Raw genomic sequence first — 27,477 nt, 5'->3', positions numbered from 1 at the left:
AGGGACAAAAAAGTACCAGAGGAGCAGGGTGATCAAAAAATAAACATAAACCATTTCCTCCCTTGTAAGACTTTCCCTAGACACATACCTAGGTTGCTGCAGAACTCACCCACCATGCTATCAGGGTTTGCGGTGGGAATCTGGGTAAGGCCGGTCAGGATGAGCACATCGCTGTTTTTGAGAGATGCTTGGTCCATGGGCTGAAAAACCACAGAGAAGTAGGCTTAGTAATTAAACAAAAAAAAGTTAGGTATCAGAAGTAAAAGAAAAAGAGAACACAATCAATGGCCTTTCCATGTCCAACCTGTCAACAGGTCATCTCACTTCCTTTTACAACATGCCTATCATTGAAGAGTGGTTGCCCAAGGGAGATGGGTACCAATGGGAGGGAAATTTATGGGGCGATGGAAAGGTTCTGACATGCTATGAAAACTCACAGAGGTCTGGGGAAGGATGGATTCATGTATAATCTGACTGAGTCCCTTTCCTGTCCACCTGAGACTACCACGTCATTAATCAGCTGTGTGTATGCTTAGTGTGTGTGCTCAGCTGTGTCAGTTTCTTTGTGACCCCGTGGACTGTAGCCCACCAGGCTCTGCTGTCCGTGGAATTTTCCAGGCAAGAATACTGGAGTGGGTTGCCATTTCCTCCTCCAGGGGATCTTCCTGACCCAGGGATTAAACATGTGTCTCCTGCACTGGCAGGGGGATTTTTTTACCACTGTGCTGCCTGGGACTCCATTATAAAGGAAAAAGTTAAAAAAAAAAAAAAAATAGCCCCCCCCCACCCCCCCAAAAAAAGCTCTTTTTGTAAAACTATCTTACACGTTTCATCATAAATTTGAGGTGGTCCTCAAATCTGAGCCTGTACCAGGATTACCTGGAGGTGGAGTGCTGCCCCCCCGCCTCCCAGGGTTTCTGATTCCGGTTTGAGGTGGGGCCTGAGAAGATGTAATTCTAATGAGCTCCCAGGAGATGCTCCTAGTGGGGAGGTCGATGGTGGTCTGGAGATCACGCCCTGACATCCACTGCACTGTACAGTCTGGTTCTCAAAACAGGTCTGCCACGTACAGGAAACTGGGAATGCTGTGGAAATACAGAGGTCGAGACTCAAAAAGCTGGGGTGCTTTTCCCCAGGAGTCAGTGGCAGAGGAGAGAGGACAGACAGTGGATCAGGAACCAGAAATCTAAAGCCCCTTTCAATTCCACTACCAGTAGGGGACCTCAGCCAAGCCTCGGGGCTGGGTTTCTTATAAAATGACCTGTCTCCCTTCAGGGATTTCTCAGAGTCTCATGAGCTAATTTACATGATCTTCCTGTAGCCTATGGAGTCCTATAGCACAATGTTATGCAATCCTTAGGTTGTTCTATTTTTGAATTTCATTCTGACTGCTTTCAGAGCATTTAAAAAAAATACGAAGTACCTCTTCCAAATAAATCAGGATTAAAACTGGAAACAAAAATGAAGGCCCATGCAAGGATGTATTGTACAACATGAGGAATGTAGCCAATATTTTATAATAACTGTAAATAGTACTCTTTTAAAATTGTATAAAAATAGGGACTTCCCCGGTGGTCCAGTGGCTAAGACTTCGTGCTTCCAATGCAGGGGGCCTGGGTTTGATCACTGGTCAGGGAACTAGATCCCATAGGCTGCAACTCAAGATCCTTCATGTTTCACTGCAGATTGAAGATTCCACCTTCTGCAACTAAGACCTGGTACAGCCAAATAAATATTTTTTAAAACTGCATAAAAATAAAAATTTTAAAGTATTAAAGTATTAATAAGAGGAATAGAAAGGGGAAAAATAGAAGGTCCAAAGACCAAGATGCTAGAGAGCTCATCAATGTTTTCATTTTGTAATGTATCTTTTGCTCAATTTCATTTAACCTACTCATTAGAACATCAGAAGGAAAAAACAGGAGGGATAAACATTATCCCTCCTCTTTCCTATCCAAATTTCTCAGTACAATTTCAAATAGCAGTGCAGCCAAGACCTACCACCTACATTGCTATTTCTGAGTCCACATGCCTTTTGTATCATCCTTCGGCATCTTATATCTGCATGGACATATGGACTTCATTAATTTTTTTAAATAACATGATTGTGGATGGATAAGTTGCTTAATAATGTGAAAAGCTTTTTTTTAAAACATGGATACAGGAGTTGTACAGTTGTGACAACTATGTTGAGCAGCTTCTAACTGCTATTTGCACAGACACAACAATGCGTGTAAGAGCTTTTCTTCTGCTCAGGCAGAACTGACCTGGCGTATTCGCCTTCTCAACAAACACATGTACATTCATTGTTTCCAGAGGAGGGAAGGGGAAGTAAAGCACAGAGGTTTATAGTAACTGATGTGTGAGGAGCATGGGAATGCTCACTGTGTGCCTATGTCAAGAAGGAAACTGGAATGGAGATCAAAGGGACCAAGCTTTGTTGGGCAGTATATTTAACTTATGGATGAGAAGGCCTTTCCAGGTAGCTCAGATGGTAAAGAATCTGCCAGCAAAGCAGGAGTTCCCAGTTTGACCCTGAGGTCATGAAGATCCCTGGAGAAGGGAATAGCAACCAACTCCAGTATTCTTGCCTGGAGAATCCCACGGACAGAGGAGTCTGGCGGGCTGTAGTTCTTGGGGTCACAAAAGAGTCGGACACGACTGAGCGACTAAAACAAAACAAACCAGTATTCTTGCCTGGAGAATTCCACGGACAGAGGAGCCTGGCGGGCTACAGTTCATGGGGTCACAAAGAGTTGGACATGACTGACTAACACACACACACACACACACACACACTTAGCTTAAAAGGACAGCAATTTTATAAAGACCTTATTAGACTAAGCCAGTAACGATTCACAGGGCAAATAGGGGATTCAGAGGCCCTCAGAACCTCCTAAAATTGTACAAACAATTCTGTCTCCCTATACATATTCTTCACGACCCAGATAATCATGATGATGTGATCACTAATCTAGAGCCAGACATCTTGGAAAGTGAAGTCAAGTGGGCCTTAGAAAGCATCACTAGGAACAAAGCTAGTGGAGGTGATGGCATTCCAGTTGAGCTGTTTCAAATCCTGAAAGATGCTGCTGTGAAAGTGCTGCGCTCAATATGCCAGCAAATTCGGAAAACTCAGCAGTGGCCACAGGACTGGAAAAGGGCAGTTTTCATTCCAATCCCAAAGAAAGGAAATGCCAAAGAATGCTCAAACTACTGCACAGTTGCACTCATCTCACATGCTAGTAAAGTAATGCTCAAAATTCTCCAAGCCAGGCTTCAGCAATATGTGAACCGTGAACTTCCAGATGTTCAAGCTGGTTTTAGAAAAGGCAGAGGAACCAGAGATCAAATTGCCAACATCTGCTGGATCATCAAAAAAGCAAGAGAGTTCCAGAAAAACATCTATTTCTGCTTTACTGACTATGCCAAAGCCTTTGACTGTGTGGATCACAAGAAACTGTGGAGAATTCTAAAAGAGATGAGAATACCAGACCACCTGACCTGCCTCTTGAGAAATCTGTATGCAGGTCAGGAAGCAACAGTTAGAACTGGACATGGAACAACAGACTGGTTCCAAATAGGAAAAGGAGTCCCTCAAGGCTGTATATTGTCACCCTGCTTATTTAACTTATATGCAGAGTACATCATGAGAAACGCTGGACTGGAAGAAACACAAGCTGGAATCAAGATTGCCAGAAGAAATATCAATAACCTCAGATATGCAGATGACACCACCCTTATGGCAGAAAGTGAAGAGGAACTCAAAAGCCTCTTGATGAAAGTGAAAGAGGAGAGCGAAAAAGTTGGCTTAAAGCTCAACATTCAGAAAACGAAGATCATGGCATCCGGTCCCATCACTTTATGGGAAATAGATGGGGAAGCAGTGGAAACAGTGTCAGACTTTATTTTGGGGGGCTCCAAAATCACTGCAGATGGTGACTGCAGCCATGAAATTAAAAGACGCTTACTCCTTGGAAGAAAAGTTATGAGCAACCTAGATAGTATATTCAAAAGCAGAGACATTACTTTGCCGACTAAGGTCCGTCTAGTCAAGGCTATGGTTTTTCCTGTGGTCATGTATGGATGTGAGAGTTGGACTGTGAAGAAAGCTGAGTGCCGAAGAATTGATGCTTTTGAACTGTGGTGTTGGAGAAGACTCTTGAGAGTCCCTTGGACTGCAAGGAGATCCAACCAGTCCATTCTGAAGGAGATCAGCCCTGGGATTTCTTTGGAAGGAATGATGCTAAAGCTGAAACTCCAGTACTTTGGCCCCCTCATGCAAAGAGTTGACTCATTGAAAAAGACTCTGATGCTGGGAGGGATTGGGTGCAGGAGGAGAAGGGGAAGATGGAGGATGAGATGGCTGGATGGCATCACGGACTCGATGGACGTGAGTCTGAGTGAACTCCGGGAGATGGTGATGGACAGGGAGGCCTGGCGTGCTGCGATTCATGGGGTCGCAAAGAGTCAGACACGACTGAGCAACTGAACTGAACTGAACTGATACACATTCTCCCACAGATTTAATTGGGTTGTCGTTTGGGGCCATGATCTCCAAAAGGTTAATTAAAGACAACTAATCTAAACAATGAATCAGTAGCAATTCTGGCCTTGAAAACACCATCATCTCTGAACCTCAGCCATTACCACCATGTTCCTTTAAAGATTAAATGCCCATAATAAAAAAGAAAAGCAGTGCGACAACATGACTAGCACCAATTTGGTTGTTATAAAATACTTTATGACTGAGTCACACTGGATGGTCACAGATTTAGCCCTGTAACTAACTCAGACATTTCTTGTGGATTCCTCAGTTCAGTTCAGTTGCTCAGTCGTGTCCAACTCTTCACAACCCCAGGGACCACAGCACACCAGGCCTCCCTGTCCATCACCAACTCCTGGAGTCTGCTCAAACTCATCTCCATTGAGTTGGTGATGCCATCCAACCATCTCATCCTCTGTTGCCCCCCCTCTCCTCCCGCCTTCAATCTTTCCCAGCATCAGGGTTTTTTCAAATGAGTCAGCTCTTCGCATCAGGTGGCCAAAGTATTGGAGCTTCAGCTTCAGCATCATTCTTTCCAATGAACACTCACGACTGATCTCCTTTAGGATAGACTGGCTGGATCTCCTTGCAGTCCAAGGGACTCTCAAGAGTCTTCTTCAACACCACAGTTCAAAAGTATCAATTCTTCAGCGCTCATCTTTCTTTATGGTCCAACTCTCATATCCATACATGACTACTGGTAAAACCATAGCCTTGACTAGACGGCCCTTTGTTGACAAAGTAATGTCTCTGCTTTTTAATATGCTGTCTAGGTTGGTCATAACTTTTCTTCCAAGGAGCAAGTGTCTTTTAATTTCATGGCAGCAGTCACCATCTGCAGTGATTCTGGAGCCCCCAAAAATAAAGTCTGCCACTGTTTCCACTGTTTCTCCATCTATTTCCCATGAAGTGATGGGACCGGATGCCATGATCTTCGTTTTCTGAATGTTGAGCTTAAGCCAACGTTTTCACTCTCCTCTTTCACTTTCATCAAGAGGCTCTTTAGTTCTTCTTCACTTTCTGCCTTAAGGGTGGTGGCATCTGTGTATCTGAGGTTATTGATAGTCCCACACATCATATCCAGCTTTCTGATGCCAATTAGAGCCCACTCTTCTCTGGTGTCTCCTTGATTCCCAGTGGGAAGGAATGTGCCTCACTTCTGAATCCCCACAGCCCTTGTCTGGATTTCTAACCTGACAGGACCCATCACTTGGACCCTGGAGAAAGTCCTGTGGGCACCCATCTTCTTCCTCTCCGGTAACCTGTGTAAATCTAGCACCTCCCCATTTATGTTTCCCTTACAGTTGAGCACAGCCCCCTGTCTAAAGCAGGAGGTTAAGAAATACCACAGACTAGATGAGGGAAGGAAGGAACGAACAAAGAGATGAAGGCATGTAAGCAGTGCATATTAAGTCTGAGAGAAGGAAATTCTCTGCCAGGTTAGAAACCAAACAGTATGTGTAGAAAAAAGACAGGAGTCCATTAGTGGTCCAGTCTCTGCCTCCTTGCTCCATGGGATCTGTTTCCCGAGTCCAATCCTTCAAACCAATCACGGACTCTTTGTAGCTCAGCTTCCTCACTGCTCCTGCCCTTAAATATATTACATTAGGTTTAACTCTCATTGGTTGGCACCGCCTCCCCAGTGAGGACAGAGCTTTGTTTCCTCAGGACTGACCCGAGGAAGCTGAGGCTTTGGGACAACTTGGGACCACGTCCATGGAGAGGAGAAAGCTTCCTGCGGCCTTGGCAACTAAGGTGGGGAGCAGTATGTGTTGGTTTGTCCCAGACATCTTTCTTAAATAACATTTTTGGGACATGGCTGTGTCCTTTCTCAGGAGGAGTGGGCCCTTCGTGGACATATCCAAGGGACTGCTGCAGAGAGATGTGTTACTAGAGACTCAGTCATCTGGTCTCCGTAGAGGAACTGAGACCCAAAGAAGAGAAGTGATTTTTTTCAGACTGCCTCCTCCTGAAGGGTCAATACTAGGCCCAGGCCTGGCTCTCACATAGTGGGCTCTGATGCGACAGAAGGTAGCAGAGAACTGAAGTCCAGGTGTTCCATGGGGCCAGCCGGCCAGAGGAGCACAGGCAGCCTCAACAGGCTATCCTGAAGTCTGGCTTCTGTGGAGGCAGGAAAATATCTTTGTGTTGACCTTCATCTCCAGCTCTACGCTAGGCACCAGGTAAGCAAGTGGTTTTAATGCCTTGTGTTCTGTATGAGGGAAAGTCAGACACTTCCAGAAAATTCCCAAGGACTGAACCTGACTGATTGTAAGATCTCCATAAGGCCAGGCACAGAGGGAGAAGCAGCAGCCTACAGATATTTCCTGAGAATATCTTGAAGGAAATGAATTCCTTCAAGAATTAATTCCTTAGAAGACTAAGGAGTGGCTGAGAAAAGCTAACATGTACATCCACATGAAGAGCTGGAGCAAGTCACAGATTTATTACAATAAAATGCATTAGAAAAATCAATCAACCAAACAAACAAAAAACCAGAAAGCTTTTATTCTCGAGCATCCAGATCAGAGAACTGCATAAACAACAAAACACTTGGGGAATTCAGAGGGAAGAAGAAAAATGTAGAAAACGAAACAGAGTAAAACAAACCTACCCAAGCAACTGTCTTAACTCTAAACACCTGACTCAGAGACTCCAAATTTGAGATATTTTCTTCAGAATTAAGAGAAGAATCTACATTTACATTTATTACTGCCAAAGACTTTAAGACCTCAGGAAAACTGACCAGGGGGAGCATCTCCCTGCACCCCAGATGGAGAAGGGTCAGGAAGAGGAGGCAAAGAAAATACAGGTGGTGTGCTAGAAGAAAACATTCTCTCAGGCTGGCCACCAGCCTCTTCCACCCCTAAGGGCAAGAAGGAATTCCCACTGTGACCACCAGAGGCTTCAGGGTACTGACTAGGCAGAAAATCTCAATTGATTTTTAAAAAATTTTATTTCTTACAAAGAAAAAATTTTCTTTCCAATGTTCTATGTCAGAGATTCTCAACCTGATGAATAACAATGGGCTTCTAAAGACTCTATAAGCTCAGTCTTCAGAAAATAAATGTAAAATGTCATACAGATGTGCAATAGATTTTTTTTTTATTAACAGTTCTTATCAGATTCTTACTACCAGGATTTTGAGGCTGTGACCCACAAAATGTTAAGAACCATTGCTCTATGGACTTCCCTGGTGGTCCCACGGCTAAGACTCCATGTTCCTAATGCAGGGGGCCCAGGTTCAATCCCTGGTCAGGGAATTGGATCCCACATGATGCAACTAAGACCCAGCACAGTCAAATAAATGAATAAATATTAAAGAAAGAAAGAAAGAAAAGAACCACTGCTCTAAGGCAGAAGTTTCCACAGGGAGCCTCTGCTGTCGAAATCTCTCTCCTCCCATTCTTACAGATACCCACCACCCATTTGGCAACCGGAGAACCACCTGTTTGAGCCTCAAGGCCCAGTGTTAAAGGAATTAGCCTGGTGACTGACCAAGCCTGGACTCCCTATTTTTGTTCCAGGCAAGGATGTAAGGTAGAGTCCTCAGGGCAGGAGGGCTGAAGGGGTTTGGACACCTTTCCAGGTCCCTTTCGTGGTTAGGAGAAGGATGGGAAAAGATCAAAATCATAAATGAACCAAACGCAAACCCTAAAGCACTGCTAATACGAACAACACCAACAAATGTCTACCACTAACTTTAAAGTTCCACACTTCAAATTTTAGCCTTGGGACTTCCCTGGTCGTCCAGTAGCTAAGACTCTGCATTTCCCATGCAGGGGCCCTCGGCTCTATTGCAGGTTGGAGAATTCGATCTAGAGCCCAGAGGCAGCAACGGAGACCTGGCACAGTCAAATAAATCAATATTAAAACAACAACAAAAAATATATATATATATTTTTAGCCTTGCTTGAGTATCTGTCCTGTCCTAGGCCAGCCTCTAAAATGACCCCCAAATTCTGCAGCTCCCCATGTCTGGGTATATGCAGGTTTTGCCTTTTTATACTGGTGATTTTCACATCTAAAACTCAATCCGCACCCCTGAAGTCAGGCAGAATAGCCAGGAAACTACTGAAATAATGGGTATTAAGTTGCCTTTTCAAACCATCATAATAGAAAAATTAGTGTTCAAATGTTGGTTCGCAATGCACAAGCAAATCCATTAATTTCATTTCGAAGGCCAAAAGGGCTGTGGCTCTAATAACTAAAAGTGCTCTCTAGTTATTGCTAATGCCTTCAGGGGGCCCATCCAATGGTTGCTGTTTATTCTGTGCTAATAGTATTATAGTTTTTAAACTGTGTCCAATGCCCTCTTTCTGGGCATATCTGTTTGAAGAAGATGTTGTTTGGAAAAAAAAAAAAGCTTTAAATAATTTAAATGTCTGACAGTGATAAAACAGTTAAATACTTTACTGTAGATCCATATGATGGAATTAAGGAGCTATCAAATATCACATGGTAGACCTAATCATCTAAGAAAAGTTCATTAAATCAGAAAGAGCAGAAAAGCAGGCTGTAAATTCTCTCTTAATCTTAAGTACATTTTTTTTCCCCTATGAGAATTTTATATTTTCCAAAACTACTAAAATAAGTGGCTCAGATGGTTAAGAATCTTCCTACCAGGCAGGAGACCCGGGTTTGAAGCCTGGATCAGGAAGAAAAGGGAATGGCAACCCACTCCAGTATTCTTACCTGGAGAATCCCATGGACAGAGGAGCCTGGTGGGCTATGGGGTCCACGGGGCCGAAAAGAGTGGGATAGGACTGGGCAACTAACACAGTAACACAGAAAATTACTGTAACAAACCTAAATTACTGTTCTAACAGATATATCTGGAGAAGAAAATGGCAACCCATGTCAGTATTCTTGCCTGGAGAATCCCACAGACAGAGGAGCCTGGTGGGCTATGGGGTCCATGGGGCTGAAAGAATGGGATAGGACTGAGCAACTAATACAGTCACACACAAAATTACTATAATAAACATAAATTACTGTTCTAACAGATACATCTGGAGAAGAAAATGGCAACCCATGCCAGTGTTCTTGCCTGGAGAATCCCATGGACAGAGGAGCCTGGAGGGCTATGGTCCATGCGGTCACAAATAGTTGGATACAACTAAATGACTTAGAAAATAATATTAATTTAAAACAAGATGAAAAATCTTGACAAGATAGAGCATAAACACAAGCTGCTGGCTGTCTTGTAGAATTTCAGGGATAGCATAGAAAGAAAGGCAAATGACAAATTTTGAGAAACTGAAAAACTAGAATAAATTCCCAGAGAGACATGGGTCCTGGAATGGGGACAAAGTGGTGTCGTCGTTGTTCAGTCGGTAAGTCACGTCCGACTCTGCAATCCCATGGATTGCACCACGCCAGGAGGAGCCAGAGCCAAAAAGGGTTGGGCACTGAGGGAAGAACAGGGGCTGGGAAGAGAACTCTTTGACCCTTCTCCTCTGCAGTACCCCTGGCAGATGGCAGCCTGCTCCAACATACTGCGAGGGAGAAAATACTGGAACAGCGGCATGAAATTTCACAGAAGGTGCAGACACACCCACAAGCCCTTGCTTACTCCCTTCACCCCACAAGGCTAAGTGGTAACAAGTCAGAGAGACAAATTCTGGGGAAAAAGCAGTGTCTGGAGCTGAGGTACAAGAGGGTTTCCCTGAGAGGCAGGTAAGCGGTAACAGCTGACAGGGAAATAAAACCAGACGACTGACGAATAATGTCTACTAAAAACAATAAGCTAAAAACCCACCCTACACAGAGAATTAACTAACCAGATGGAACAGCAGCATTTACATTAAAAAAAGGCCATGCACAAATAAAGTAAAAATGAGTAAGTAAAATAAAAATAAGTATAGGGCTTCCCTGGTGGTCCAGCGGCTAAGACTCCAGGCTCTCAATGCAGGGGGGCCTGGGTTTGATCCCTGGTTGGGGAACTAAATATCCCATGTGTTACAACAAGATCTAGTGCAGCCAAATAAATAAAAATAAGTATTTAAAAAAGTATAAAAAGCAACATTTGGAGATACTGTATATGGAAATATAATCATTGAAGTAAAGAATTCAATACACAGGTTGAAGAGCAGTATGGATATAGCTAAAGAATGAACTCATAAGTTGAAGCAGGAGGCTGTAAAGAGATGAGAAATATAAAAGAAAACACAGACTTATCAATATCTATATACTAGAAGTTCTTCAAGATGAAAAAAAATCAACCAGAAGAAATAAATACTTTAAACAACGATTAAAGAATTTTTCTACATTAAAGGAAATTGGAAGATCTTACAGGAAAAACAGACAGGAAAACAAACAGGAGAAAATACACATTTAAAATACATCACAGTGAAATTTAAGCATTGAGGATAAAGGGAAAATTCTACAAGCATATCCCACAGATGAACACAAATCTGAAGGGTTTGCAATTCTTCAATGCAATAAGGGTACAAGTGGAAAATGAAGGAATAGTTTCATAGGGTTATAGGTTCAAAGATTTTTTCCCTTTAATTTTATATCTATCTAAGCTATCATTTATTAGGGCTTCCCTGATAGCTCAGTTGGTAAAGAACCGGCCTGCAATGCAGGAGACCCTGGTTCAATTCCTGGGTAGGGAAGATTGCTGGAGAAGGGATAGGCTACCCACTGCAGTATTCTTGGGCTTCCCTTGTGGCTCAGCTGGTAAAGAATTCGCCTGCAATGCAGGAGACTTGGGTTCGATCCCTGGGTTGGGAAGATCCCCTGGATAAGGGAAAGGATACCCACTCCAGTCTTCTGGCCTGGAGAATTCCATGGACTGAATAGTCTATGGGGTCACAAAGAGTTGGACACGACTGAGCGACTTTCACTTTCACTTAAGCTCTCATGTGACAGTCAAAGTGAAGTCGCTCAGTCGTGTCCGACTCTTTGCGACCCCGTGGACTGCAGCCTACCAGACTCCTCTGTCCATGGGATTTTCCAGGCAAGAGTACTGGAGTGGGTTGCCATTTCCTTCTCCAAATGTTAAAAGCTATCATTTAAGTGTGAGGAAAATTTAAACATATTCTCAGTAGTTTAAAATCTCATAAGGATTACCATTTTAAGGCCTTCATGGTGAACATTCCTCAATTATTCCTGGAAAAAGAAAAGTAAATCTAGGAGGATTGTGAGCTTTATGGGAAATAAGGTTGGAAAAAAAAAAAAAGAACAAAGTTCACTGTTGTCTAAACATGTTCACCACCCTGTTGATGTTCAGTCACTAAGCCATGCCCAACTCTGTGACCCTATGGACTGCAGCACACCAGGCTTCCCTGTCCTTCACTATTTTCTGGAGTTTTAAATAGCCTGAGACTAAATTCCTAGATACTACTGACAATGGTGGGTAGGGGAGAGGTGGGAGGAAAGAAGAGAAAAAAGATGAAAGGGACAAGAGGAAACTAGCTCTAGAGGAAGAGACAGTGATAAAGAGAATCCCAGAAAATAAACTGGAGAGTAAGATATACACAGATAACAAACAGGGATCTACTGTGTAACACAGGTAACACCGCTCAATATTATGTAACAACTTAGAAGGGAAAAGAATTTGAAAAGGAACAGATACATGTATAAAGGAATCACTTTGCTGTACACCTGAAACAAACACAACACTGAATCAACCACTGTTGTTCAGTAGCTCAATCGTGTCTGATTCTTCGCAAACCCATGGACTGCAGCACACCAGGCTTCCCTATCCTTCACTATCTCCTAAAGTTTTCTCAAACTCATGTCCACTGAGTAAGTGATTCCATCCAACCATCTCATCCTCTGTTGTCCTCGTGTCCTCCTGCTCTCAATCAGGGTCTTTTCCAATGAGTTGGCTCTTCCCATTAGGTGGCCAAAGTATCAGAGCTTTAGTATAAGTCCTTCTAATAATATTCAGGGCTAATTTCCTTTAGGATTGACTGGTTTGACCTCCTTGCAGACCAAGGGACTCAAGAGTCTTCTCCAGCACCACAATTCTAAAGCATCAACTTTTCAGTGCTCAGCCTTCTTTATGGTCCAACCCTTACATCCAGTACATGACTACTGGAAAAACCTAGCTTTGACAACATGGACTTTCGTCAGCAAAGTAATGTCTCTGCTTTTTAATACACTGTCAAGGTCTGTCATAGTTTTTCTTCCAAGGAGCAAGTGTCTTTTAATTTCGTGGCTGCAGGCACTGTCTGCAATGATTTTGAAGCCTGGGAAAATAAAATTTGCCACTGTTTCCATTGTTTCTCCACCTATTTGTCATGAAGTGATGGGACCAGATGCCATAATCTTAGCTTTTTGAATGTTGGGTGTAAGCCAGATTTTTCTATGATTCCTATGAGTCAACTATGCTTCAGTATAAAATTGAAAATGAAAAAAATAGACAAATATGTTCAAACTTGCAAAAAGAAATTTAGTCTTCTAAAAAAAGGCAAGAAAACACAGGGGAAAGAATGAACTAAAAAAATGTGAAGATGGCAAAAACAAGACCCAAATAGTGATTTAAGAAACATAAATAGGTTTCACTAATCAAAGAGACTCTGTAGATTAAAAAAGAAAAAAAAAATTCTTTACTATGTTGTCTACAAGGGATTCACTAGAAAAGGACATAGAAAGAGTGGGGGGAAAAAGGACGAAAAACACTAGCAGCAAGTGTAGAAATGAAAAAGACTCCTGGCTTTTAATGTTGTGTTGATAGAGAAAAAAAGGAAACATTCTGATAGAATGAGCAATTGATCAACAAGACATAATGATAACATGAACACATACCCCTGAGTATATGGCTTAAAATATAAACAGATAAATCAACAAATAACACATCTTTTTCAGATACTGGTAGCTGAGCAAAGATATGAGAATTAAAAACACAACAGATTCAAAGGGATAAATATATATGGAAAAAATTTTCATTCAGCAGTGAATACAGTCTTTTCCAATATATGTAAACATTTACAAAAAAAAGGATTGTGTTTCAAAGTAAGCCTGAACAAATTTCAATGAATCTGTAAATTCTTATTGTAACACACAAAAAAATTAGAATAGACTCCTGAAACCTAACCATGATATGACAAAAGTCTTGTTTAACTCTAAGTCTAACCATACTGGATAGGCTTGACACAAACAGAAGTATACTATAAAATAAACTCTGGTTATTTAAATCAGGAACATTAAGAAGGAAATTATGATATACTTAGATATAAATGACAAAGTACTTATCAAACTTTAACAGTTTCCCACAGCTCAGTCTTCAGTCCTCAGCACTTATATTTAAAAAACTCCGATGGCTCTCCAGTTCGTCTCCAGGCTTGCCTTCACGCCCAAGGCCCAGCTCTGCATTTTCATTTGTCTCAGGTTCTCTCTAATTCCCATTCGTCATACCCACTGTCCTCTTCTGCAGCTAATGACCACCCCTGGCCAAGTCCTCCTTGTCAACTGGATTCGTGTCATTATCACCATTCTCTGAGTCATCCAGGTATGAAATCTCTGCCTTGTATTTTTCCTTCCCCGAAGATAGTAGGCATTCAAGAAATTTGCTGAATTTAAGATTCGCCAATGTTTTAACTTACCTTTCCATCCTTACTATTTCAGGCTTAATCCAAAGTCTCATTTCCATTCTCTTATTAGATCAGTATAACAGTCTGCCACATTCTTCCTAGCTCATGGGCTTCCATTACTAAAGCTGAATTGGCCCTTTACTATTAATATAAAGTCTAACTTTATAACTGCTGTGACAGGGTGTAAGCAGCTGCAAACAACCTATAAAACAATGGGTGTGGCTATATGTCAACAAAACATTATTAACAAAAACAGGTGGGAGATCAAATTTGGTTCAAGGACCACAGTTTGCTGACATCTGAAGTAGACTGCTGAGCTTTTTCAAATCTTTTCTTATCCCTGCTAATTCAATACAGAATCCAATCATCTGGGCAGAAGAAAATCTAATTTACTTTCTTTTTTACATACAATAGTGGTTGCCAGCTAGAGATTAAAATTAATTACTTAGGTATGTTACTCATTACTTTCAAGACCTTATTTTTCCCTTTAAATTTATGGATCTTGTAAGAATAATTTACTGGAAATTACATCGATAGTACTGTAAAGGCTTTGATCTAAGCAGGACAAATCGGAAGAACTGGCAGCCAAGTAATCTTTCTTTCTTTTATGAGAGAATATATCAGGAATGATAGAAGCTGCCAATACAAAATTTTGATTCAGTGAAGCAGATTAAGATGACACTGATGGGCTTTTGATATCAGCAAGCGGGAAAGGCCCAGAATTCTGCTAGCTATAGGAAAAAATAGCGACTTGTCCCCTTCTAGACCTTGAAGTAAAAGTTGCTTATAAAAAAGGTACGAAAGCAAAGCAGAGTGGCAGCTCAGAGCATTCTATTGTTCTAGACTTACAACATTCTTTTTCTCATATTAAAATGGGATATGGATTTCACCAAGCTATCTATCCACCCATCATCCATTGACTATCTAATCTCCACTGCCCTCCTTTATAAACATGGAAAGACATGTGCGCTGTGCCAAGCGGCTTTAGTCGTGTCCTGCTCTTTGTGACCATGGACTGTAATCTGCCAGGCTCCCTGTCCCTGGCATTTTCCAGGCAAGAACACTGGAGTGGATTGCCATGCCCTCCTCCAGGGGACCTTCTGGAGCCAGGGATCAAACCCACATCTCTTATGTCTCCTGAACTGGCAGGTGGGTTCTTTACACTAGTGCCACCTTTTATATCCAGATAATCACGATGGTGTGCTCATTAACCTAGAGCCAGACATCCTGGAACGTGAAGTCAAGTGGGCCTTAGGAAGCATCACTACGAACAAAAGCTAGTGGAGGTGATGGATTTCCAGTTGAGCTATATCAAATTCTAAAAGATGATGCTGTGAAAGTGCTATAGTCAATATGCCAGCAAATTTGGAAAACTCAGCAGTGGCCACAAGACTGGAAATGGTCAGTTTTCATTCCAATTCCAAAGAAAAGCAATGCCAAAGAATGTTCAAACTACCACACAACTGCACTCATCTCACACGCTAGTAAAGTAATGCTCAAAATGGTCCAAGCCAGACTTCAACAGTAAGTGAACTGTGAACTTCCAGATGTTCAACCTGGATTTAGAAAAAGCAGAGGAACCAGAGATTAAATTGCCAACATCTGATGGATCACTGAAAAAACTAGAGTTCCAGAAAAACATTTACTTCTCTTTATTGACTATGCCAAAGCCTTTGACTGTGTGGATCACAATAAACTGTGTAAAATTCTGAAAGAGATGGAAATACCAGACCACCTGACTTGCCTCCTGAGAAATCTGTATGCAGGTTAGCAGGCAACAGTTGGAACTGGACATGGAACAACAGACTGGTTCCAAGTTGGGAAAAGAGTATGTCAAGGCTTTATATTGTCACCCTGCTTATTTAACTTATATGCAGAGTACAACATGAGAAACACTGGGCTAGAGCAAGCACAAGCTGGAATCAAGATTGCGGGGAGAAATATCAATAACTTCAGATATGCAGATGACACCACCCTTATGGCAAAAAGCGAAGAAGAATTAAAGAGCCTCTTGATGAAAGTGAAAGAGGAGAGTGAAAACACTGGCTTAAAACTCAACATTCAGAAAACTAAGATCATGGCATCTGGTCCCATCACTTCATGGCAAACAGATGGGAAACAATGGAAACAGTGACAGACTTTATTTTGGGGGGTTCTGAAATCATTGCAGATGGTTACTATAGCCATGAAATTAAAAGACACTTGCTCCTTGGAAGAGAAGCTATGACCAACCTAGACAGCATATTCAAAAGCAGAGACATTACTTTGCCGACAAAGGTCCGTCTAGTCAAAGCTATGGTTTTTCCTTTTTCCAGTTGTTATGTATGGATATGAGAGTTGGACCATAAAGAAAAGTGAGCGCTGAAGAATTGATGCTTTTGAACTGTGGTGTTGGAGGAGGCTCTTGAGAGTCCCTTGGACTGCAAGGAGATCCAACCAGTCCATCCTAAAGGAAATCAGTCCTGAATATTCACTGGAAGGACTGATGTTGAAGCTGAAACGTCAATACTTTGGCCACTCGATGTGAAGAACTGACTCATTTGAAAAGACCCTGATGCTGGGAAAGATTGAAGGCGGGAGAAGGGGACGACAGGATGAGATGGCTAGATTGTATCACCAACTCAATGGACACGAGTTTGAGTAAACTCCAGGAGTTGGTGATGGACAGGGAGGCCTGGTGTGCTGCGATTCATGGGATCGCAAAGAGTCGGATATGACTGAGCAACTGAACTCAACTGGCCTTTTATAAACATGAAAAGATTTATAAAATGAACAATAAATTCTTTACAAATGTCTAAAAAATGAAGTAACACTTATAACAATACTTATACACTGAGCTTCTTGCCAATATGACTGTTAATGAATGACTAACTTAAAACTTTCCAAAAGCTTCAGTCTGTTACAATGGTGTGATCACTCACCTAGAGCCAGACATCCTGGAATGTGAAGTCAAGTGGGCCTTAGAAAGCATCACTAGGAACAAAGCTAGTGGAGGTGATGGAATTCCAGTTGCACTGTTTCAAATCCTGAAAGATGATGCTGTGAAAGTGCTACACTCTATATGCCAGCAAATTTGGAAAACTCAGCAGTGGCCACAGGACTGGAAAAGGGCAGTTTTCATTCCAATCCCAAAGAAAGGAAATGCCAAAGAATGCTCAAACTACTGCACAGTTGCACTCATCTCACATGCTAGTAAAGTAATGCTCAAAATTCTCCAAGCCAGGCTTCAGCAATATGTGAACCGTGAACTTCCAGATGTTCAAGCTGGTTTTAGAAAAGGCAGAGGAACCAGAGATCAAATTGCCAACATCTGCTGGATCATCAAAAAAGCAAGAGAGTTCCAGAAAAACATCTATTTCTGCTTTACTGACTATGCCAAAGCCTTTGACTGTGTGGATCACAAGAAACTGTGGAGAATTCTAAAAGAGATGAGAATACCAGACCACCTGACCTGCCTCTTGAGAAATCTATATGCAGGTCAGGAAGCAACAGTTAGAACTGGACATGGAACAACAGACTGGTTCCAAATAGGAAAAGGAGTCCCTCAAGGCTGTATATTGTCACCCTGCTTATTTAACTTCTATGCAGAGTACATCATGAGAAACACTGGGCTGGAAGAAACACAAGCTGGAATCAAGATTGCCAGAAGAAATATCAATAACCTCAGATATGCAAATGATACCACCCTTATGGCAGAAAGTGAAGAGGAACTATAAAAAGCCTCTTGATGAAACTGAAAGTGGAGAGTGAAAAAGTTGGCTTAAAGCTCAACATTCAGAAAATGAAGATAATGGCATCCGGTCCCATCACTTCATGGGAAATAGATGGGGAAGCAGTGGAAACAGTGTCAGACTTTATTATTTTTGGCGCCAAAAATCACTGCAGATGGTGACTGCAGCCATGAAATTAAAAGACACTTACTCCTTGGAAGAAAAGTTATGACCAACCTAGACAGCATATTCAAAAGCAGAGATATTACTTTGCCGACTAAGGTCCATCTAGTCAAGGCTATGGTTTTTCCTGTGGTCATGTATGGATGTGAGAGTTGGACTGTGAAGAAAGCTGAGTCCTGAAGAATTGATGCTTTGAACCGTGGTGTTCGAGAAGGGTCTTGAGAGTCCCTTGGACTGCAAAGAGATCCAACCAGTCCATTCTGAAGGAGATCAGCCCTGGGATTTCTTTGGAAGGAATGATGCTAAAGCTGAAACTCCAGTACTTTGGCCACCTCATGCAAAGAGTTGACTCATTGGAAAAGACTGTGATGCTGGGAGGGATTGGGGGCAGGAGGAGAAGGGGACGACCGAGGATGAGATGGCTGGATGGCATCACGGACTCGATGGACGTGAGTCTGAGTGAACTCCGGGAGTTGGTGATGGACAGGGAGGCCTGGCGTGCTGCGATTCATGGGGTCGCAAAGAGTCGGACACAACTGAGCGACTGAACTGAACTGATACATTCAAATACAATTCAAATTTCTCATGAAGTCCTACAGGGCTTGGCATCTTGGACATGTTACGGTCGTACTTCATACACTGCAATCACAAGGGCGTCCTCTGCTCTGCAGACATGCCCAGCTTGTTCTAGTGTTAGGAACTCTCATCTGCCATGTCTCTGTCATACTTCGCCCACACAGCTTTACATGCCTCATTTCTCCAGGTCTCAGTTCCAATGAGATGTTTCCCTGGAAGCTTTCTCTGACCATCCAAGTTAAACTAGCGACCATCACTCTCGATAGAACTCTGTTTTCAGTACCTGCGTCACCACCTGGAAGCATTTTGCTCATTTTTTTTCATCATGCCATTCTCTCTCATCATATGACTCCTGACCCCTGAGAGGAGACTTTGTTTGTCGGTCAGCACTGAATCTTTAACACCTAGATGAGTGCTTGACATGGCAGGCCCTTAGTAAATATTGAAAAATTAGTATTTGCTGAGTAAATGAGCAACCATCTCCGTTATATACATTAGCTCTGGTTATTGGAAGTGTTGGGAAATCTCTAAATCCCAGAGGTGACCTAAAGGCAGCATGATCTTATAGAGGAATGATGATCCTAAATGTTCAGACACAAATGATCTAACTTTGATAAAAAGTAGGACATAAAGTTTCAGGTAAGCAAGATGAAAAAGCTCTAGAGATCAGCTACACAACACTGCACTTATAGTCAACAACCATGTACTGTACAGTCACACTTTTATTATAAGGGTATAGCTTATGTTCTAGAGTAGGAAATGGCAACCCACTCCAGTATTCTTGCCTGAAAAATCCCATGGACAGAGGAGCCTGGTGGGCCACAGTCCATGGGGCTGCAAAGAGTTGGACACGACTGAGTGACTCAGCACATACCTCATGTTAATGTTCTTACACAACAAAAAAGAATGTTTGTAGAAACTAAAATCAGAAAGATTTAAAAGGCTGATGCTTTGGTAAAGTTGCAGTATAGAAAATTAATATACAGAAATCTGTTGCATTTCTATACACTAACAATGAAAGATGAGAAAGAGAAATTAAAGAAACAATCCCATTTACCACTGCATTGAAAAAGAGTAAAATACCTAGGAATACAGAAGACAAGAGACCTGTATTTCAAGAAGTATAAGATACTGATGAAAGAAACTGAGGATGACACCAACACAGGGACAAATATACCATGTTCTTGGATTGGAAGAAATCAATATTGTTGAAATGACTATACTACTCAAGGCAATATACAGATTCAATGAAATCCTTACCAAACTACGACTGTCATTTTTCACTGAATTAGATAAAAAAATCTTAAAAGTTGTATGGAGACACAAAAGACCCTGAATAGCCAAAGCAATGTTGAGAAAGAAAAGCAAAAGGAATCAGGCTTCCTGAACTTCAGGCTGTATTACACAGCTATAGTCATCAAGACAGCACAGTACTAGCATAAAAACAGAATTATAGATCGATGCAGCAGGAGGACAAAAAGGCCAGAAATAAATTCACACACCTGTGGTCAATTAATCTACAACAAAGGAGGCAAGACTACACAATGGAGAGAAGAGTCTCGTCAATAACTGGAAAACTGGACAGTTACATGTTAAAAAAAATGAAGACAGAACAATCTTTAAAACCATACTCAAAAATAAACTCAAAATGGATTAAACACCTAAATGTAAGACTGGATACTATAAAAACTCTGAAAACATAGGCACAACACTCTTTGACATAATCTGCAGCAATATCTTTTTTTGATCCATCTCCCAGAATAATGGAAATAAAACAAAAACAAACAAATGGGAGCTAATTAAACTCAAAAGCTTTTTCACAGCAAAGGAAATCACAAGGAAAAAAAAAAAAAGACAACCCACAGAATGAGAAAAAAGCTCATGAAGTTTTATACCTCCAAAAGAAACAACCCAATCAAAAAATGAACAGAAGATCTAAACAGACATTTCTCCAAATATATACAGATGGCCAACAGGCCCATGAAAAGATGTGCAACCTCACTAATTATTAGAGAAACACAAACCAAAACTATAGTGAGATACCACCTCAAACTTGTCAGAATGGCTATTATCAAAAAAGTCTACAAACAATACATGGTAGAGAAGAAGTAGAGAATAGGGAATCCTCCTACATCGTTGGTGGAAATGTAAACTGGTCCAGCCACTATGGGGAACAGTATGGAGGTTTCTTAACAACAAAAAAAAGTTATCACATGATCCAACAATCCCATTCCTGGGGAATGGGCTTTTATCCAGAGAAAACATGGCTCGGGAAGGATGCACGGCCCGCAGTGCTAACTGCACCACTATTCAGAACAGCCAAGGCATGAAAGCAACCTAGAAGCCCACGGACAGAAGAATGGACAAAGGTGTGGTGAATACACACAGTGGGATGCTGCCCAGCCATGAAAAAGAAGGAAACAATGCCATCTGCAGCAGCACAGATGGACTTCGCGATTATCACACTGAGTGAAGTCACTGAGACAGAGAAGACAAATGCCGTATGATACTGCTTTACACGTAGAATCTAAACAGATACAAATGAACTTATTTACAAAACAGAAGCAGCCTCAGAGATTTACAGAATCAATTTATGGTTATGGCCGGGAGGGCTGGGCGAAGTGATAGATTGGGAGTTTGGGATTGACACATACACACTGTTCTACTTAGACAGCCAAGAAGGACCTACTGTAGAAACCAATAAATAAATAAAAAATGACAGAGAGCTGACGCCACTCTGGAAACATTCTGAATTTAGGGTAAGTTACCGAAAATTTAGGGATTCCCTGGTGGCTCAGACAGTCTGCCTGCAATGCGGGAGATCCAAGTTTGACCTCTGAGTTAGGAAGATCCCCTAGAGAAGGAAACGGCAACCCACTCCAGTATTCCTGCCTGCAAATCCTGTGGGTGGAGGAGCCTGGTGGGCTACAGTTCATAGGGTCGCCAAGAGTCAGACATGACTAAGCGACTTCACTTTCAACTGTGAATCTGAGTTGTTACAAGAGAATTTACAGTTACCTGTGGGTGCGTGGTAAGCAAGGAGGATCCAGAGACATAAGACACTTTCTCATAATGGGACTGGATGATCCAGTTGGAGCTTCCAAGGGCATAGCCAGAGCTTAGAGGAGTCACCTGGACCGCACCGAAAAGCTCCTAGAAAAGAACAATGTAAGAATGTGTGCTGAACTTTCAGTAGTGCAGTCAGGCCAGTTAAGTTTGCAGAGAAAAAAAAACAGGAAATCCTTCTCCACTTAGAAACTACTTTCAGGTGAATCATAAAGTTTAAGAACAGAAAGATGGTGGAGACCATGGGACAGACACATCTTACAGTCTTTTACTTATCACATTTCTGAGAATTTCAGTCCATCCACATGTCACCAGGCACCCATTAAAAGGCAGAGATGATACATTATGATATAGGCCAAAGAGATAAATACTTAGGTTTTTTTCTTCTTTTTTTTTAAGCCCATTTCAGGCTAGGAATTAATATCTCGGTTGTTCTGTAAAAAGTGGCTCTGGGCCACAGTTAACAGGAATGGGAACCCTCATCATGATCAGAGCTCAAAGTCATATGTGCCAAATTATTTCTTGATCCCTTCGATGTTGTTTTCTACTTCACAAACCCAAAACCTGTAAAGTGGTGTCACTGTTCTAAAGTAAACAGGATGAGATGCACTTTTCCCCCCTAACTTATTATATGCTAATGAGTGATGGGGAATATAAGGTTTAGGAGAGGGCACCACTAAGAACCTGGGAAGGATGGAGGAAAATAACAGATGTTTTCTTTCCACCATGTACTAGTACAAGACTTATAGTGACTGACTAGCTTAAAAAAGGGAACGATAGAATCCTTCCAAAGAATCAAAAGCATTCATTAATGAGGAAAATTGTATTAACACTCACAATTTTCTGAGAATATCCCACCAGCTGGATCTTACTAAGGGCAGAGTTCACCTCCTGCATAGTATAGCATCTTCTCCAGGTCGAGACTTCCACTGCATCCTTGAGAGGAGAAGGCAGGAGCCTGGAAATAGATCATCAAGTCAGTTCTTATGAACAGAGAATACTGTTCAAATAACTTGCCCATTTTGTCTAAGCTGTCCAACCTATTGGCATATCCCGATGTTTACAGGATGAACATTCCTTTATAATTATTTTTATTTCTGTAAGGTTGGCAGCACTCTCCCCTCTTTCATTTCTGATTCTAGTAATTGCAGTATTCTCTCCATGGGGTGGCAAACAGTCGGACACGGCTGGGCGACTGAATTGAGCTGAACTCCCTTTTTCTTGGTCAATCTAGCTAAAGGGCTGGTAGTTTTGTTGATCCTTTCAAAGAACTAACTTTTGGATTCATTGATTTTTCTCCATTGTTTTTCTACTCTTGATTTTGCTTATCCAGCATATAGCGGGATCTTCTCTTTTGTCTTTTTAAACCCATGTGATAATTTTGGTCATCTGAGCCATTCACACTTAATGTTACTACTGATATATTAATATAATAGTTGGCTTATGTTTACCAATTTAATTTTTGTTTTTTATATATCACATCTTTTTTTGTTCTATTCCTCCACTGATTTTTAAAAATAGTAAGTGAATATTTTCTGATGTAGCTTCTTAAATCCCTTCATGATTTTTCACTTTTTTAAAAGTTATTTCCTTAGTGGCTATCCTAAGGGCTTATATCTCTTAATATAGAGCATTTCTGTATAACCTCTCACATTCTCTTCCCTGTTCAAAAAAGATAAATGAGATAAACATTACTCGTGGGCCTGCAAAGTTATAGAAAAGAACTAGGTTAAACACATCTGAGGCTTGGCAGAAAGAGGAAAATAAAACACATTTTGCAACTTTTCAGACCAGCATCAGGAGCAATCATTAAAACAAACAAAAATGTGTCATTAGAAAGACATTTTATCCAATATTATTTTGCTCAAACACAAATAAGAATAGACCTAAAGAGTGACTTCTCTGAGATTCTCTGTATGATACAGGTGAAGGGATTTCCAGAGAATGGAACCTGTGCATTAGCTCTGTTCTATCTCCTAAACTGACACTGAATAATAGTAAAGAATTACACACACACACACACACACACACACACACACACAAAACTGGCCCTTAAGACAAAGAGATGAGAGGAGAGCTAATAGCAACAGCATTTTAGAAAGTAGAAAGACAAATAATGACTGATTTTTGCAGACCCAGGAAAGTTCAAGTCACTTAATTTATACTGCAGAACTCACAAAAAGCTCAGCAATGGGAAACAACAGGTATGTCTTGAGGTTAAAGGTGAGCCTAAAAACAAGAAAATTCCTAGAAAAAACTGATTAAGAAATAGAACTTACTAATTCTCCTCACCTAATCCATAGCTCAGCAATTGCCCCTTCCCCTCCCAGGCATGTCACGAGAGACTGTTCTCAGGGAGAATAAAACTGAGAGTCTGGACTAGGGGAAACCAGCATCACCTGGAAGCAACCTCCTTATGCAAAAGTTTACACACTGAGAGGGATGATTTTCTTATCCTTAGAGCAGAGCACTATCAGTTAATCTTATACCCTGCAGGGTAGGAGACTAGAACCTTCTCTGAAAAACAAGATCAGCACCAAAAAAAAAAAAAACCAAAAAAAAAAACAAAACAAACAAAACGCACACACACAAAAAAACCCCTCAATGAAAAGATACTGACTGACATTGGGGTTTTACAGTGAAATTACCTAACCAGACTATGTTATGGTAGTCTAGAATTCAACAAGACCTGGCACACAGAGTTTCCAAGTAGCTTTTTAAAAAAAAACTGTCTAATTCTTAAATATGAACCAATAACCAAGGATCACCATGTATTTGAATAAAGCCTCTAAAATGATAAAGGCCAAAACAAATGGAGGAAGGAGAGGAAATAAATTAGGTTGGTAGAAAATAACAATCATTATTCTCAGATAAATAAAAGAGTGTACCTAAGAAATGAGAAGAGACTTCTACTAAAAAGGGTGAAGAGTCATTAAAGAATGAAAAGAAATAAATGAAAATGTCATAAATGAAAATATGATATTATACAATGAAAGCATGCCAACAAAACAAGATTTCAAAATAAGCTAAAAACGTTAAAAAGATATTCAAGACACAAAAGACCCATATAAATGAAGAAATCAGAAAAGCTTAAAAACGAAGGAAGAGAACTACATAAAGAATTAGAAATTTAGTAAGAATTCAGGAATGAAGACTAAACTGAAAGACACATAGGAGTGGATAAACACAACAGATATGCCAAGAGAGCAAAGACAGATGCAACATATAGGCAACAGGAGTCCCTCAAAGAAATCCAAGCAAGGTAACAGAATACCAAAAACCGTGATTAGAAATAAAAAGAAACTACGCACTGAAAGAACCCAATGCAGACTCGAGAATACTAACCCAGAATAACTAACATCAGATATATTCTGGGAAAATATTTAGATTACAGAGAAAAATCTTTGGGCATGGAGGCAAAAAGGGCAAGTTATTTACAAGGAAAACAAGAAAAGACTACATCGGTTTTCAATAGTTTTCAATGGTTTTTTCTAGAATAAAATAGAGAAACATATTTAAGAGACTCAGTGAAAGAAAATGCAAGCCAAGGATTACATATTTAGCAAAACTGACTTTCAAGGTCACAGAGCACAGAAAAACAATTATTAACCAGCAAGAACTCATACAATACAGTTCTCATGATTCCATCCTGATATATCATCTGCAGAATGAGTTTCACACAACCCAAACTGACTACAGTAGAAACATCAATACAGGGGTTGATAGTATTAAATGCAGAGTTCCTTGAGGAGAAAGGCCAAATGAAGTTGGAAGGGAGAGAGGACAGTATGTAACGGCTACATGTTCTGACAAGATAGACACAGTAAAAGTATAAAAGCAGAAGAAAAAAATATATTCTCTGTCCTCCAAAAAGGCCTCGAAACAACTGACCAATCCAGTATCAGTGAGCATTGTTAGCAACCAGAATGGGAGCTCAAAATCCCATTTCCCACTAAAAGAATCCAGAGTTTCCTGGAGAAATGGATGATTCAAGATATAGGAACGTAAAAGAGGAGTCTTAGACATCCTGCTACGTTAGATAACAAGCAAACTATCAAAAACTACAAACGATGCAACAAAAGGACATAGTGGATAAACTGAATATGCTTTCACTGACGGGACAATCTGAGCTGCAAGAAGGGTGATGTGGTGATGGGCTGGAATCCACGCTCTATGTATGTGTCAGCCTGCGCTGCGATTAGACTGGCGCAGAGAGGCATGGCTTTTGAGTTACCAGACATTTTCTCTCTCTTAACCTAGGTGGTGTTTATAGGGGGTAGCTGCTGTATAATAATTTGTTAACTATATATCAAGTTTTGTGGGTTTTTTTGGTATCTGTGTTTTTTATTACAATATAAAAAGGTTAATTTAAAAATATAGAAAAATTTATGTCAAAACAAGAAATAAGTAGCAGAGACAAAAAAAAAATTCATAGGAAGGTTGGGAGATAAAAGAAATTCCCAGACAGAATAACAAAACAAAGTGATCGTAAAGAGGAGAGAGAAGTATTTGAGCGTCAGTCCAGGAGGTTCAACATTCAAATAACATGAGTTCTGAAAAATACACAAAAATTGAAAAAAGGAATTTTAGAAGGGGGGAAAAATTTATTTTTTAAACCAGAATTGAAATTCTCCATTTTCTAGATTGAGGGTCAGCAAACATTTTAGATACAGGGCCACAGATGCTTTAAACTCTGGAGGCCACATACAGTCTCTGTCAAGTTATTCAACTTGGCCATGTAACACCACAATGATATGAGTGTGTCTGTGTGCCAATAAAACTTTATTTTGCAAAAATAGTGGCAGGCCAGATTCAGACACGAAACAGGTACTTCACCATAGCTGCCGACCCTTTTCTAGACTGAAAGGACACACTAAGCTCAGTCCATGAGTGTAAACTATCTTTAAGTAAGACACACCGTCATAAACTTTAAGGACAAGGGGAAGATTCTAAAAGTCTCCACAGAGGAATAAGCAGCACACATACAGGAGATCAAGCCTTAATAACACTGGGCTTTTCAACAGCACTTCTGGGAGACAGAAGAAAATAGTGCAATACTTTAAAAATTCTATGAGCAAACTACATCTAGTTTGCATTTCTATCGGAGTGTGAGGGTAGAATGCAGACATTTTAGATGTGCAGGGTCACAGAAAATTTACTTCTCATGCACTCTTTTTCAGGGAGCTGGTGGAGGAAGTATCTGGAAAAATGATGGTGTAAACCAGAAAAAGAAAGGCCCAGAAAATAGAGCTTCTAACAGAAGAAAAGGGTGAAGGAATCTATAGGATCAAGGTGGAGAAAGTCCCAGACTGAATGCTGAGTAGCAGTCCCAAGAGCATCTGACACCAGACGGGGTAAGAGTGAAGACTCAGGGAGGGGACTTCTAGAACAGGAAGATAAAATTGTCAGACTACTCATCAAGTCTCCACATACTGAGGAGAGACTCAGACAAATGGGGGAAAGGTTAGAGATCAATTAGTAATACAATATGTAAGGGCTTTCCAGGTGGCTCAGTGGTTAAGAATCCACCTGCCAATGCAGGAGACGCGGGTTTGATCCCTGGGTCAGGAAGATCCCCTGCAAAAGGAAATGACAACCTACTCTGGAATTCTTGCCTGGGAGATCCCATGGACAGAGGAGCCTCGCAGGCTATAGACAAGGGGTCATCAATAGTTGGATGTGACTGAGCAATAGAGCATATATGCACACAGAAAACTAAGCAAATAAACAAACAAGATCATTACTAACTCAAGGGAAAACAGAAAGTTGTGCAAGAAAAAAAAAATCCTAACAATGTTATATGGCCAGTGAATTGTATTTCCATGGTCATAATAATGTAAACATGGAACAG

At 40.9% G+C, this 27,477-nt stretch overlaps 1 protein-coding gene across 1 annotated transcript in view; it reads right to left on the bottom strand.

Moving 5' to 3' along the window:
• INTS9 (integrator complex subunit 9) overlaps positions 1-27,477 on the bottom strand; it is a 129,809-nt gene that overhangs the window by 32,769 nt on the left and 69,563 nt on the right. Inside the window, exons 7-9 of the mRNA XM_040236071.1 lie at positions 22,464-22,584; positions 21,579-21,713; positions 89-200 (exon numbers count right to left, since the gene is read on the bottom strand). Coding sequence (XP_040092005.1) covers positions 89-200; positions 21,579-21,713; positions 22,464-22,584 — 368 coding nt within the window. The remainder of the gene's footprint in view (positions 1-88; positions 201-21,578; positions 21,714-22,463; positions 22,585-27,477) is intronic.

The sequence above is a fragment of the Oryx dammah genome, unplaced genomic scaffold (genome assembly GCF_014754425.2).
Source record: "Oryx dammah isolate SB20612 unplaced genomic scaffold, SCBI_Odam_1.1 HiC_scaffold_1, whole genome shotgun sequence".
Classification (NCBI taxonomy): Eukaryota; Metazoa; Chordata; class Mammalia; order Artiodactyla; family Bovidae; genus Oryx; species Oryx dammah.
The sequence above is the reverse complement of the archived record's forward strand: the minus strand, read 5'-3'. Positions and strand labels throughout refer to the sequence as shown.